General features: G+C 40.1%; 1 protein-coding gene and 1 long non-coding RNA gene across 7 annotated transcripts in view; both read right to left on the bottom strand.

The window, feature by feature from the left end:
* rnft2 (ring finger protein, transmembrane 2) overlaps positions 1–13,846 on the bottom strand; it is a 100,927-nt gene that overhangs the window by 85,106 nt on the left and 1,975 nt on the right. For 5 of the 6 annotated variants that reach the window (XR_009062676.1, XR_009062677.1, XM_057831117.1 and 2 more), the window contains exon 3: positions 569–1,077. Coding sequence is in view for 4 of the 6 variants with exons in the window: in XM_057831117.1 (XP_057687100.1) it covers positions 569–1,077 (509 nt within the window). In the remaining 2 variants the exon portion in view is untranslated. The remainder of the gene's footprint in view (positions 1–568; positions 1,078–13,846) is intronic. The other variant, XM_057831119.1, reaches the window with a different exon arrangement.
* Positions 1,426–13,445, bottom strand: LOC130912945 (uncharacterized). Its single transcript, XR_009062678.1, has 4 exons — positions 12,511–13,445; positions 11,499–11,585; positions 9,241–9,387; positions 1,426–9,126 (listed from the first exon to the last, which is right to left on the bottom strand). It is a non-coding gene; the product is annotated as an uncharacterized LOC130912945 (long non-coding RNA).

The raw sequence follows: 13,846 nt of genomic DNA, 5'->3' as shown, positions 1-13,846 counted from the left end.
AGTTTACCCTGAAACTAACAAATAACTGACAAACTGCATTGATTTTGTTGAAATGAACTCCACCGACTAAATAAGCCCCCGCTAACTCGAAGATTAAGCCTAATGTCAAAAATTCTGAACTTCCCCTTGAAGCCGGCGGGAAGTTTTATATGATTTGTCTTACAAGTCATATACTGCATTAACAATCCTTAACCGTAGAATCTTAGAAAAGGCAGTCTTGAAATACAGTTTCAATAAAATGCAATTTAGTGTAATGGCAGATTTTAGACAAGATTATATGTAAGTATAATATACATATCAACCATAACATATCATGATTGTGCTTTCAAACGTGTTACAAGACACAGTTAAAATATGCATACTTTCTATACTGTTTTGTAGCACTGTTTTACCCATGTTTCGGGGTGGGGGCTAGAAAAGCCTGGTGGCCCACTAGGCTCATAAAGTACTGGGGGAAACCCAGGGTGGGTTCCTGAAATGTTTTTCAGGCGAAATCAAAATGAAATTTAATCTGAAATACAGAAGAAAAAACTTTTAGACAAAATCCTTTGTGTATGAGTGCAATTACCAAGCTTATGCTGGAAGCAGACTTTGGCCAGCAGGATAAGGATGAAAGGGAAACCCCTCTGCAGCCACGAGACTACTGCCTTCAGCTCTGAGAGGGCAGGAGCCGGTGCAGACGGGTCTTCTTGGCCCACCTCTTCCCTGGGGCCATGATGGTGCCTCTCCGAGGTGGCCGCTGCCGCCTGCTGGAGAAGAGAGGAAGTCCTGTGCTGCGGCGGCGGGTGATGGAAGTTGTGGTGATGGTGGGGCGGACGAGGCAGGAACACTCCAACCTCGGGGCGACGGGGGCCTCCTTCTTCCCGGGATAACGTAGTCATTTGGATGAAGACATCAGGATGCGAGCCCAGCACTAAACTCGCCGCCTGGAACTGGGCAGAAGAGACGGCACCAGACGGAACGCCCACCAGGCCCGAAAAGATCTGCTGGGGCGACGTGGGCGAGTCGGGTTTTAAGCAATCGAACACGCCGCCTTCGTCCAGACTGCTCTCTGATTCCACAGTTTGGCTACGGCTCCTAAATGGGAAAATGGAATATCCTATTCAGAAACTGATATACAGAAACTATTTATTTGAAATTTTTTTTTTAATCTTTTTTTTTTTTTTTTTTTTTTTTTTTTTTTAACAGTCCACAGGAAAGTCCAGATTGCATGAGACCAGATGGAATAACGAAACATTCTCAATCACAAAGTTAACTTTAAAAAAATAAATAATAATAATAATACTCTATGGACACGCATACTGCCTTTGCTCAGCCACATAGTCCCACGCCGTCCAATTCAAAAGTTCACAAACTCTTCCTAAGCCCTCACCTCGGTTGTCAGATCTAGTTTGTTAATAAGTTAGTCAAAAAGCACATCGTTTGAAGCTTGTCAAATGTTTACTTTTCGTGTAAGGATGAAAAAGAATGATGATTATAGTCCCACATTGTAAAAAATGCATTCCCAAATAAAAAAATCCATGACACCACAAAACCATCTTTAATTTCACATGATGTGCATGTATGTATGTCTGGTATGTATGAATGAAACATCGCGTATTGAACTTTTGGCTGACACAACGAAAGACAACGTCTAATTGGTTTACATTTTGCCTGCTTCGGCGAAAGCATAGCAGTGAAAACCCAGTGTTTTCTCGTGTGTGTTTGAGGAAACACCCACGATGGCAACCGTCCGGACGTTATGTGACATCACGCGAAATGGGTCAATTCAACTTTTTTTCCCCCACCCTAACGGGCATATTACACAAGAAGCATGTTTATTTCATATTACACACGGTATTTTATGCTCATGAATGAAATGAACTGCTTGGATGTGTGTGGAAGCAATCAATTCAATTCAATTCAATTTTATTTGTATAGCCCTCAATCACAACAAATGTCTCAAAGGACTTTACAGAGGCAATATGATACACAATTAGAAATGAAGCAACAAAGATGAATAGATACAGTTCAAGTCCTGGGTATCCCCTATCCTTAAGACCCTCCATGCCGGCAAGGAAAAACTCCAAAAACCCCAGAGTCAATTGGGAGAAAAATGAGAAACCTCGGGGAGTACCACAGTCAGGAGAGATCCACTCCCAGGACGGATAGACAGGAACCCCAGAACTGCTAATGGGAATTAGCAAGCGAAGTTACAGTCTGTAAAAATGCAGTGGAGTAAAGGAGCAAGAAGAGGTCCATCTAGCCAGATGAGACGGGGGTAGCAGCGAGGACGTCTATCCAGCCAGGGGTCCGGACAGTCAGGAGGCTGCAGCTGAAAAATAGCCCCTCCCCAGAGGGGAGTCCCCAGAGGGGAGAGGGGAAAGGGGACACCGGGTGACTAGTGATGACACCGGGTGACTAGTGATGAATCGAGATATTTATTCAACTTTTTGAATCCCACGCCATGAAAATGACTGGCCAGAGTCCAGGGTTGAAGAACAAGGCGGATTTGAAATCCGAGAATGAGGTCATCTTCACTATATAGCCATACTATTCTAAGGAGAAGGATTCAGCTCATTTTGAGGATTAATTTGTTTATTTGCTCATTGTTTATTTTTTGTGTCAAACCAGCCCAATGTGCTGCACGCTTTTGTTGCTACACCAGGGAGAGTGGTGTGAGTCTTTTTGGCTTTTCAAAAGATACTGTTCACTGAGAAGAATCGGCAAAACAAGACGATCGAGGGACAGACGAGGAAGTGAGGAAGCTACGTGTTTTATATTACGTCAAATACTGGGATCATGGCATGCGTTTTAATAAGGAGGTGGCTTGTATTTTGTGGGTGACAATGCTTGCCGTCGGCCAGTGAAGCCGGGCGTGCTTATATTCATCAGCCGGCGACCATGGTGTGTGACAAGCCGGCCAATTTGTCCGCCGAGAAGGAGCCATCTTCGGCGTTCATTTCTCGGCGACGAGCACTACTGTGGGACTGCTGGCCGGGGCCGCAGCATGGGAATGACAAACTGTAATAGTCCGCTGAAAGTTGCTTGCCGCAGGAGGCTGGCCGATCGGTGAAGGCAATTACTTCCGTTGCCATGTGTGAAATGAGTCGAGGTAATTTTGTGTGATTTTTCGCGTTCGAAAGGCGAAAAAGAGACTTCGAAGAGCTGCTCAGGTCAGGTTAGCATGTAGACTAGCTCTCATGCCTCCTGTTTTGTTTACGCTCTTTCCTCTGTCTCCGAGTCCGGCAGGGAAATGACAGGAGCTGGACTAACTCCAGTGGCATAAAATACCGTTCGGGAGGTTTAAGAAGTCGGCAGTATTGACGATTATGCAGTAATTTAGCCATGTCGTACTGAATAAACACATTTTTTATATTTCCTATTCCATTTAGCACAAGACTTATTTGTCATGACCATACCATTTATATGGCAATCAGGGAAAAAATACTTAGATACATGAATATCCTGAAAAAATATTGGGAGTAGAGAGATAAAAACAATGATGACATTTTGTGTTGCAAATGCAGTCTGCTCTAGTCGTCAGCCTCGTGTTTGTTGTCTCTCTTGCCTTTTTCTCGCTCTGAATCTTCCTCCTCCTCCAAATACGACTCAAACATATATGGCTGTATGCCACATAGGTCCTCTGGATCGACAATATAGTTAGAAAAATCCACACTTGAACCAAGATCGCTGAAAAACGCTTCCTCTCCATTGGGCTCAGTGCTAAATCTGCTAAAATCGCTTATTGACTGATGTCTTCACAAAGATGGAGGTGCCAGAGCGCTATAATGAAAGAAGCTAAACAGCAAATTTTAAGACTCATTTCTCATCAGTTGTGCTTTGCCAAATTGTTGTAATTAGTTGAATCGTCTCGACATATGATTTTGATTCCAATAATAATGCTCTTTAAGATTTTTTTGTCATGTCATATGCACTTTAACCCTGACCTGAATTGCCAATTTAAAATCATCTCGATTCGAAAGCAGACTTAAAACTTAACACTGCCTTGACTTAAACCCCTCATCAGTGGCGGACTTAGCAATTTTGGGGCCTAAGGCGAACTCTTCATATGTTCCTTTAACACAAAAGAAGCAGGAAAGAGGAAACGCAGCCTCAAAGGCCCCTAATTCAATTCTTTATTAAGAAATGTTCACATATCCAAAAATGCATATTCTAACTGAGGAAAAAGTTAGGACACCCTACCACCTAATAGCTAGTGTTACCCCCTTTGGTAGATGGCTACTAAAAGTGTCTCACTGAAGTTATTTCAGCCAGTCTTTGACATCGGTCTGAAGAAAGTTTGCCCCACTCCAAGAGATGTTTGATGGGTTTCCAGTGGCGGACTTAGCAATTTTGGGGCGTAAGGCGAACACTGCCAGGGGCCCTCTTCATATGTTCCTTTAACACAAAAGAAGCAGGAAACACAGCCTCAAAGGCCCCTATCAATATACAACCTTTCACTAGATTAATACAAAAAGAACAGGAGCGAGGAAATATAGTTTCGACGGACTTCCATGATAAAATTGAATCTCAGTTAAAATTTAAATTTAAATTATTTTTCTTTGGTATTTTTTGTTTCATCACTGTTTTTTGTAACTGAGGAAACATTTGTTTTAATAACCATTTTAAATATATAATTATTTATTCAAGGAATGTGTGTCCCACAACATACATGCTTACTGTTTTACTGTTACTATAACATTTTTTAATCGCAGTAGAAGAAAGTAGAGATGTCCCCATACAGAAGTTTTGACTTCTGATCGATACATATATTTTTAGACCATTGGAAATAATTCAACCAGTATTACATACAGTACAACATTATTATTTTGGTTTACAAAACGAATTGCAACAAACCTTCCCAACCAAGTTATAAAGCTACATTCAATAAATATATAATTATAGTTCAAAATCAAAAGCCATAATTGAATTCAAGTTTTATAACGGTAAATGACGAATTATATCTTTTTTAAGAAAGTGCTGCTACCTCCTAAAGGGAGGCTCTGTTTCTGTCCTCTTGGTCAGCCGTAATAGCTAGCTTTATTGCTAGATTCTACTCTGGAGGAAATACTAACAGTACAGATTTGCAGCTCTGTTACCTGCAACCATGTAATTGTGAATATGCCAAATATTCTAAATAAATAAAATAATTGTGGCTTAAGTTTTACCATTGATCTTTAAGATTATTTTATTAAGCCTTTAATGGCTTATTACCTAATGTTAATGGGTAGTGTAAAATCAGAAAATGTTTTTAACAATCTTGAAGCCAAAATTTCCTCCAATTCTGCAACTCCTGTTCACTTTAATTCAATGTCGCTGCTAGCCTGTTACACCAGACTCACCACTGTTCCAGCTATTGAGTCTGGCCGCCATTCAGCGGATAAAATTTTCAGGGCGGAGCAAACCACAGCAAACAGACAGCGGAGTGGACCAATCAGCGACGGGCAACGTGACGTTATTAAAGCGACGAGGGACTTGTGCGCGGATGTAAACATTCGAGTTGAGCGGAGTTTATTCAACATGGCTAGCGCGAGACAGACTGTTGTCAATGACTTGTGTCGATGTGTTTTTGGTAATTTAAAACTGATTTTACCTTGGATTGAAAATTATTCTCGCCTCTCCTGTTCGCCATCTGTGTTGTTATGGAGACGACTTCTGACGCGGAAGAGTGACGTTGCTCGTTACGGACACGTCACGCAAATTAACAAATCTGATTGGACGGTTGATTTTGTGCTTGCTCGAGAGGCCGTTAATGGGCTGGGTCCCAGACTAATCTCACAGTGTTTGAAAAATACAGGGAGAACAGTCTGGCCGTGCCAGGCAACGTCGCTGCTGTCATCTTACAGTAACAACACTTGATTAGTTTGAAGTCAAAGTTTACTAACATACAGTACAAGAAATAATAATAAACCACTGTTATTAGTAAAACAATCTGTCTGGCAGTTGTAAGGAGTTTTCTCACATTGATGATACAGCATGGTAGTATGTTTATGAAACCGTGTGGTAGATTTTCATACACAAATAAATATGTTAAAAAAGGTTTTCCCATCAATGACTTAACTTCTGAGTGTTGCCGCCACATTAAAAATACAACCAACCCACAATACTGAATGACACATGTTCCGGTAATCTGGCGTTTTCTTGATAAAGTGCTCCTTTTACGAGTGTAAATGCAGTCAATACTTAAGATCTCTTTTTATGGGCTTACATGCAGTTTCCACTCAATATAATTCTTGTTGTACATTAAACTTTGCAAATCCTTAGGAACAGCGTCACACCAATGTGCGTATGATTCCATCATGTGAAACCAAATAAGCACGCCTCAAATGGAACTTGATTTCAACCACCATTGACTTGCGCTAGTTTAGCCACTCCGGAGCCCTGAAACTAACAAATAACATGCAAACTGCACAGAATTTGTTCAAATCAACTCCAACGACTAATTAAACCCCAGCTAACTCAACGATTAAGCCTAATGTAAAGAATTCTGAACTTCCCCTTTAAAATAACGACCATTGAATATGGCCATTAAAATGTTGTCTATAAAAGTTTTAGAGCGATAAAACAAACAACAAAAATGAATGAGATGAACAAGAATCGTTCAAAGTATTTCATAATGGGTCCAAATTATTTTTCGAACAGATCATGTGACTATAGCACCTTAGAGACAGCCGTTTGCTTTGTTTAGCCAAAACTACAGCTGAAGAGGCAAGATGGATATTTAGAATTTCTTTAAACCTAAGCTTTCAAAACGTTCAACAACAACTGAGCTTGAACCGAGGATTGAGCACGAGCAGTATCAAAAAGTCCTGGCTGTCTTGGTACCTGTTGTGCTGTAATTCCAAGTGGTGCTTGAATTGGATGCTTTTAGCTTCGACAGTCTTTTTGAGCCAGCGCAAAGTCCGCAGCGCACGGAGATATTTTTGTCATCTTTACTGGACAAGAATGTGAAGTAATGGCTGTGTTTCCAGTGTGCAAATGCAGCCGTTTGTAGTATATCTCCTGCCTATTTCATTGCATCTTGGCGAGGTAGCAAGGCTATGTTTTGGCCGCAAACTCCCAGTGCTCATGGCTCACGCATCATGGTAATACACGTGACCAGTTTTTTTTCCATCCCCGATTAGAAAATGTGACATGTGATGTCACTCCCATGACTACAGTATTCTTCATTCTACATACATTATGGGGCAATAACAAAATAGTAACCCACAGGCATCAAGGAAAGTAACTTTAATCAGATTACTGATTAAGAAAAATGAACACGTTAGATTGCTCTTTACTGAAAGAAAGCAATCAGATTACAGTTACGCATTACTCACATAACGCGTTACTAACAACACTGCTTTTATACTACCGTTAAAGGGGAACTCCGGATTTTTTGACATCAGGCTTAATCATCGAGTTAGAGGGGGGTTAATTAGTCAGTGGAGTAGATTTCAAAATATTACGTAGCGTTTGTTAGTCTTTTATTATTTTTCAGGGCTATGCTAATGCAAGTCAATGTGCCCAATTAGCATACCAATAAAAAAAACATATGCACGCAACAGAATCACCGATGACGCATGCAATCAGTAGTGTTGGCTATGTTTTCAGGATAAAGTTATTAAAACTTACCATTGCATGTCTATAACTGCAGTATGAAGAGCAACATTAGTAATTCAGTTGCTTTGCAGAGAACAAGCGCCGCGCACTCAGGGCGGAGGGATATCACGTTGGTCTTTTCACCGCAGTTTTTTTTTTTTTTTTTTTTTTTTTTGTGGCAACGACGCAACTTCCCGACACGAGTTTTCATGAACTCAATATATCGCTGCATAGTGACGATGAAAAAGCATTTCGATGCATAAGTGAACACGGAGACTTTTTACCACTTATCAACAAAGGTGTTCTAGAAAACTTTTTTCTTCGTTGACAAGATCAACTGAAAGAAAAAAACAAGGCCAGCAGGCCCAAATGGACAGCTATCAATGAGGTAAGTGAATTCCTGCATGCCTTATTTTGCCGCTGGACGAATATTCGTAATGGTCTCATAATAAAACTACCTATGGTATACTCTAAGCTTCATTCTACTTCAGGTAAGCAGCTATATCATCTCAACTGTAATGCATTGTGAGCGTAAAAGCATGATGTCATTACCAAAAGCAGTAGCTGTATGGCAATTATTTACGAGAATGTGCCTAAATCATCACGGGATATGTCAAAAATGAAAAACATTATAAAACCCTGACATAGGCAAATGTGTTGAACATAACTTCAAGTATCATTTCATGTATTACAAGTGCCGGTGATGGGCACCTTTGAGCACTTGAAGTTACGTAACTTGCAGACTATAAGTCTCTTCTTTTTCCCCTCATTTTGAATCCTGCTGCTTGTAGTCAAGTGCTGCTTATTTGTTGGGTATATTTAAAATGTATATTGCTAAATAATCTAGAGTTCTGTAACTTTTTATTATATACTGTTGATCTACAACATGATGATTTTGGAACTTTCTTGTTGAATCACCCTCTATTATGGTTTTGTTTTAGGCAACTCTGATTGGTAGCATATAGGGTTGTTCTTGAGTGGGCGTTGAAAGGCGAACATCTGGGAAGAGGCCAGCGACGTGTTCTTCCATCGTGTGTCGTCTCCTGCATCCGTGAGAAGTACCCTTCTGTCAGTGAGAACTACAATGGTTTTAGGGAAGCTGAAGATGCTATGCAATTTTTCTAAGTACGACTTACCTACATACCTTTTCATACCATTTCCTCCATACCCAGAAACTTTTTATCTTTTAAACCTTCACATTTCACAAATTATACAATATGTGTGTTTTTTTTTATTGTCGTTCATTCAAAAATATCTACATTAGAAAATATCTATTAAAAAAAAAAAGGAAAATGTCTGCCTACTTGTTTTTTAAAGCGACTGACGTTGTAAAATAACTTTTTCTTTGTCAGGCCTTTCGATGTTTACAATGTTCGGTGGAATCGTAGTTGGAGGCTTGAAATAGAAGTCTGGCTCAGCAAACTTTAATGATGAATCCTGCCGTCTTTCCAGGACACGCTTCCACCAAATTCTCTCTGAATGTCTGCGTTGTTGGCTCGTAACAGCTCCGGGCAACCCATCTTTTTGTTTGCTTTGGAAACTCCGAGCTGTATTTCAAAGTGCCTAATAGAGTAAATTTGATAGAGATATGTACACGATAAGAAAGGTAGAGTGCAATTGTAATGGGACAAATGTTGACAGATTTCAATTTGGTCCATGACGTATGAGTAAGCCTACCATCAGCGTTCCTCTGTTGCTGGCGCCCGACATTTTCATTGTGGTCCATAACAGACATCAGTGTCCTTGCCTTCATGGAGTTATAGACAAAGTGGAGCCTCTTTTGGGTGTACTTCAGCATCGCACTGTGGTATACCTCCAGGTCACCTACAGACCACAATAAAAAGTAGCTTGTGAGATATGTCATGATATACGCCAGTGTTATAGACACAACCGCACCACGGAATAAGGCAAACCCAAGTATCAGAAAAAAATAAATAATGCAGTATTTTCATGTTCAGCCAAAAAATACAGGAGACCAAAAAGATTCAATCGATCTGGTGTCCTGATGAGGCAACAACTTAGTCAAAAATTTGCTCCTGTCGATCATCATTGTGTACTTTTGTTTTAAACAAAACTAAAATTGCATTTATATTATGTATGTGTGATGGACTAGGGATGTCAATGGCAGAGGATAACATTTTCTACTGCAATAAAATAAATGTTTGGAAAATTGCTTTTAATTCAATCAGAAATCAAGTGAGCTATTAGTGTTGTAAATAGTGTAGTAGTGTGTAAAAGGTCTAGTCCTTCAGTGTTTCGGAATGTCAATCTATCTCTCATAGTTGAAGAGGCTAAACAAACAGGATGCATGTCTAGAGGTGTGACAATATATAGAAAAGATGTTATATAGCGATAGTCTGTAGCCCAAAAGGTTATCGATATACTCCCACCAAAAAGTGATATATATATTTAAAACACTAGAAGTGCAGGGGGATTGTGTTTTTGGCTATAAAGAAAGACCAGAAAGTCATTAGATGACCACTATACCAAACTCAGGTGGATAGGTACAATTAACATCTGAATGTTTGCAAATGCAGGACTACCTTGGCTTTGTCAAACAACAGACCACTCAAACAAGCAATCAAGCAGAGGGGTCGCTGCCTGAGTGTGAAGGGGGGGGGGGGGGGGGGGCACTCTTTATAGTTGCGAATAGCATTTGAATATTTGCAAATGCAGGACTCCCTTAGCTGCAGTTTCCTACTTACGTACGTCAGTGCCCTGAGAAATTCTGTGGCCAAGAGCTGGTGGAAATGATCCTGATTGAAGTCCACCCATTTGACTGAGATGGAGAGGAGATCAACCTTCAGCTGTGTTGGGACTTTGAGCTGTTTTTTTCTATCTTCCTAATTTTGTCAAAAAGCGCACAATTCAATCACATTAGACAACCATACTGAGCAGTTAACAAACACTAAAACATAATTATCAGGACATAAAGCTATAGGGATTTGTAGCGTAAAATAGAGGAAGTAAGTAAGTAGAGAGTAAATGAGAGGTGGTGTTGTAACTTTGCACCTCAATTCACATACAGGAATATGTAAAAATGTTGTCTGCTTGATTTTCTGACAAAGCCAAGGTAGCCCTGCATTTGCAAATATTTAAGATGCTTGCTAGTGTGAATGCGAATGCCAAATGAGGACCTCAATGCTCAAAAAAATATTCTGATTGGAGTTAGAAACAACAGTGATTTGTATCAACTGATCCACCTCTGCCCTGGCCAGTGTTCAAAAGGTGTCACTGTTTAGAAATATAAAATAAAGAAAATCTTTTATTAGATGAGTGTCTATGTTTGCTCAATGGCTGCCATTGACGGCGCTAGACATGCAATTCATTTTGAGTGGACTGGGCATTGAGCACAGTCAATGGCACTGAAACCAGAGCATGTCATTTACAGGTCATTTCTTGTTCATTTTAGGGCATTTTACAGGTTACTTCCTGTTGCATTGGAGTTGCTTCCTAACTGTTTGGGGACATTTTTGAGTGGTCAGTAAGCATAAATCAACAGGAAGTGACCTGTTAAAAGGAAGTTATCGAAAATAAACTGGAAATGATGTGAAATGCCCCAGATCGAGCTCATTGGGAGCCATATACAGTATTTGATACACTGCAAATGGGTTTATCAAATACTTGTTCTCCCCACTGTACGTCCAATCCATTTGAAGTGGAAAGTTGGCTGGCAGTGAATAACTATCCACTGCCATCCCTCCCTCTTCGAACTAATTGGATCTCTAGTAGAGGTCCAATCAGTTTCTCTGTTTATTTATTTTTTTGTTGAATATCCTAGAAGCATTTCCTGACCGATTTATCGATAATTGCTGTATTGTTTGTGAGATCCTCTTTATCATAAGTCTTGTATCGCAAATCCTATCGTATCGTGAGGCACCCAGAGGTTCCCAACCCTAATATCGTGTGGCAATTATTACTAGATGATCACTTACTCGTGATGATTGTTGAATTGTCCTCGGCTGGCCTGATGTTGATGTGGTATCCTTCACTGGCGTGGACTGTGGTACAGCAGATCTTACCTATATTTCATTATCACAAAAGAAAGTATGAACAAATGCTTGGCTTAGTAAGGCCTATCATACAAAAGAGAGAGCTGCTCGCTTTGTTTTTTTTTCATGTCATTTCAGGCATTTACATTAATATTTACAAATACAGTTCTGCTTTTACGCAAACGACAAAATTTTAAATAAATGCCTGAATGGGAATGGGACAAAGAAAACTACTTACTATAGGTAGGGTGACAATATTTAGATTTCCAAAAAAGGGGAAACTCGACCCGGCCTCGAGTAACTCAAATTATAATATTTATACACTACACAAAAAGAATGTGCCAAAATCCTCATGTGATAGAGCGCAAGTATATAGGTTACAGAACTCTAGCTTGGACACATTTTCAATTCACCCAACAAATAAGCAACACTGGACTATAAGCAGCAGGATTTAAAATGAGGGGAAAACATAGCGGATTATAGTCCGCAAATTACGCAACTTCAAGTTTTTAAATCAAGTGTTCAAGGGGGCCACTTGTAATTCAAGAAATAATACTTGAAGTTATGTTCAACACATTTGCGTATGTCCGAGTTTTATAAAGAGAAAGTAGAACGCAGACAGAAAAAGCAGCAGCATCGACATGAATTTAGAAAACCTCTCGGGACGCGCGAGGACATGAAAGGGCAAAAGATCACCCTACGAAGTTACGAACGGCACAACATAAACCAATTACGAACCATTTGTAAACCGAACCCAACCCAAATTGGAATAATTTACTGCATTTGGGATGGTTATATGAAAGTTAATCGTTGTTTCCTACTTAAAAACACGAACCATAAATATGCCCGATGTTTGTTACAAGTAGCTCGCTTTTGGCGTGCATGTACACCAACACCTAGTAGAAGTGTATATGCGATATATTTCCATACATGAATTTTTTTTTTTTTTTTTTACCTGTTTATCAGAAGATCTTGAAGCTGTTTGGGCAGTCGAAGGCACAGCATTTGATTTCAGGAGAGAATAGCCACAAAATGTTTTCCTGATGTCGGTTGTTGCGAAATGCTTGCTGCAAATTCGCCATTTTAGTCCTTTTTCCACCGGTGTGTGAATGTCATATCCAGCAGAGAGTAACCAAAGTTTATATAGTTCCTCGTTCTTCACAGGGAAGCGGTGGACACTTTCTTTTGTCCATTTCTTCTGTATGTTTCCACAAGTTCTAAAACGCACATTTCAACCATGCTGATGTCCTTTCGTGCAGACTGACGTGAAGACAAGTGGCCGTAGCACTGCTCTCTAGTGGAGTGTCATTACGCATATGAAACAATAGTCCGCGGAATTGAATAAATTACGGCAGTTTGGTGCGACATTTTTTTTGGGCTGCAGGGGATTTTTGTACATTGAGCTGCGTTTTCAATTTATTTGACTGTGTTAGATCTGTGAATATCACTTTTTATTAGCATGCTAATTGGGCACATTGACTTGCATTAGCATAGCCACTCTGGAGCCCTGAAAAATAATAAAAGGCTAACAAACGCTACGTAATATTTTGAAATCTACTCCACTGACTAATTAACCCCCCCCCAACTCGATGATTAAGCCTGATGTCAAAAAATCCGGAGTTCCCCCTTAAATACACAAGCTTGACGCTAACTTAACGGGAGCTATTTTTTCACCGGAGACTTGGCTAGCTCTGGCAGTGTTTAACGCAAGCTGCAACGAACGGCAGTAACTTTGTCATACCGCAAAATATGAAAACGATTGAAACCATTACTCACCAAATTCAATATGCTGGCAAATGCATTCATCTGAAAAAATTGGGAGTGAGACCTCCCCTCGTCCAGCGACTGTGAATTTGTGCTTAGGACAAGATCATCTGTCGCAATTAGCGATCTTTGACGCCCCCCCCCCCCCCCCCCCGCATTCAAACTTGTTTCTCTCTCAGCGGCTGTGATTTTAACCTCAGTGAAGTTGCTCTCCTAGTTAAACCTTGCCTATCATTCGTCTTTGTAAGTTTTTAGTAGCTTTGTGTATTGAATTTGAAAGGAAAATGTGTGTTTTGTTTTTGGCGAACGTTTTCATGAAGCTAAACTGTTGAATCTACTCACACGTGGAAAAATACGATTGTACAACGTTTTAAATGTATTCATTTGGTATATTTCAGTTACCACGATTTGAGAGCTCAATAAATGGAAGAAAAGTACGGCTTGTGTTTGGAGGGTTTGTTTTTGGGTTTGCTGGAATAGCGTCACTGACACACGCAGCATCAAACAGGGGAAGGGGTAAGCGCTTC

Source organism: Corythoichthys intestinalis, chromosome 3 (assembly GCF_030265065.1).
Source record: "Corythoichthys intestinalis isolate RoL2023-P3 chromosome 3, ASM3026506v1, whole genome shotgun sequence".
Classification (NCBI taxonomy): Eukaryota; Metazoa; Chordata; class Actinopteri; order Syngnathiformes; family Syngnathidae; genus Corythoichthys; species Corythoichthys intestinalis.
This window is presented reverse-complemented; position numbering and strand designations above follow the sequence as displayed.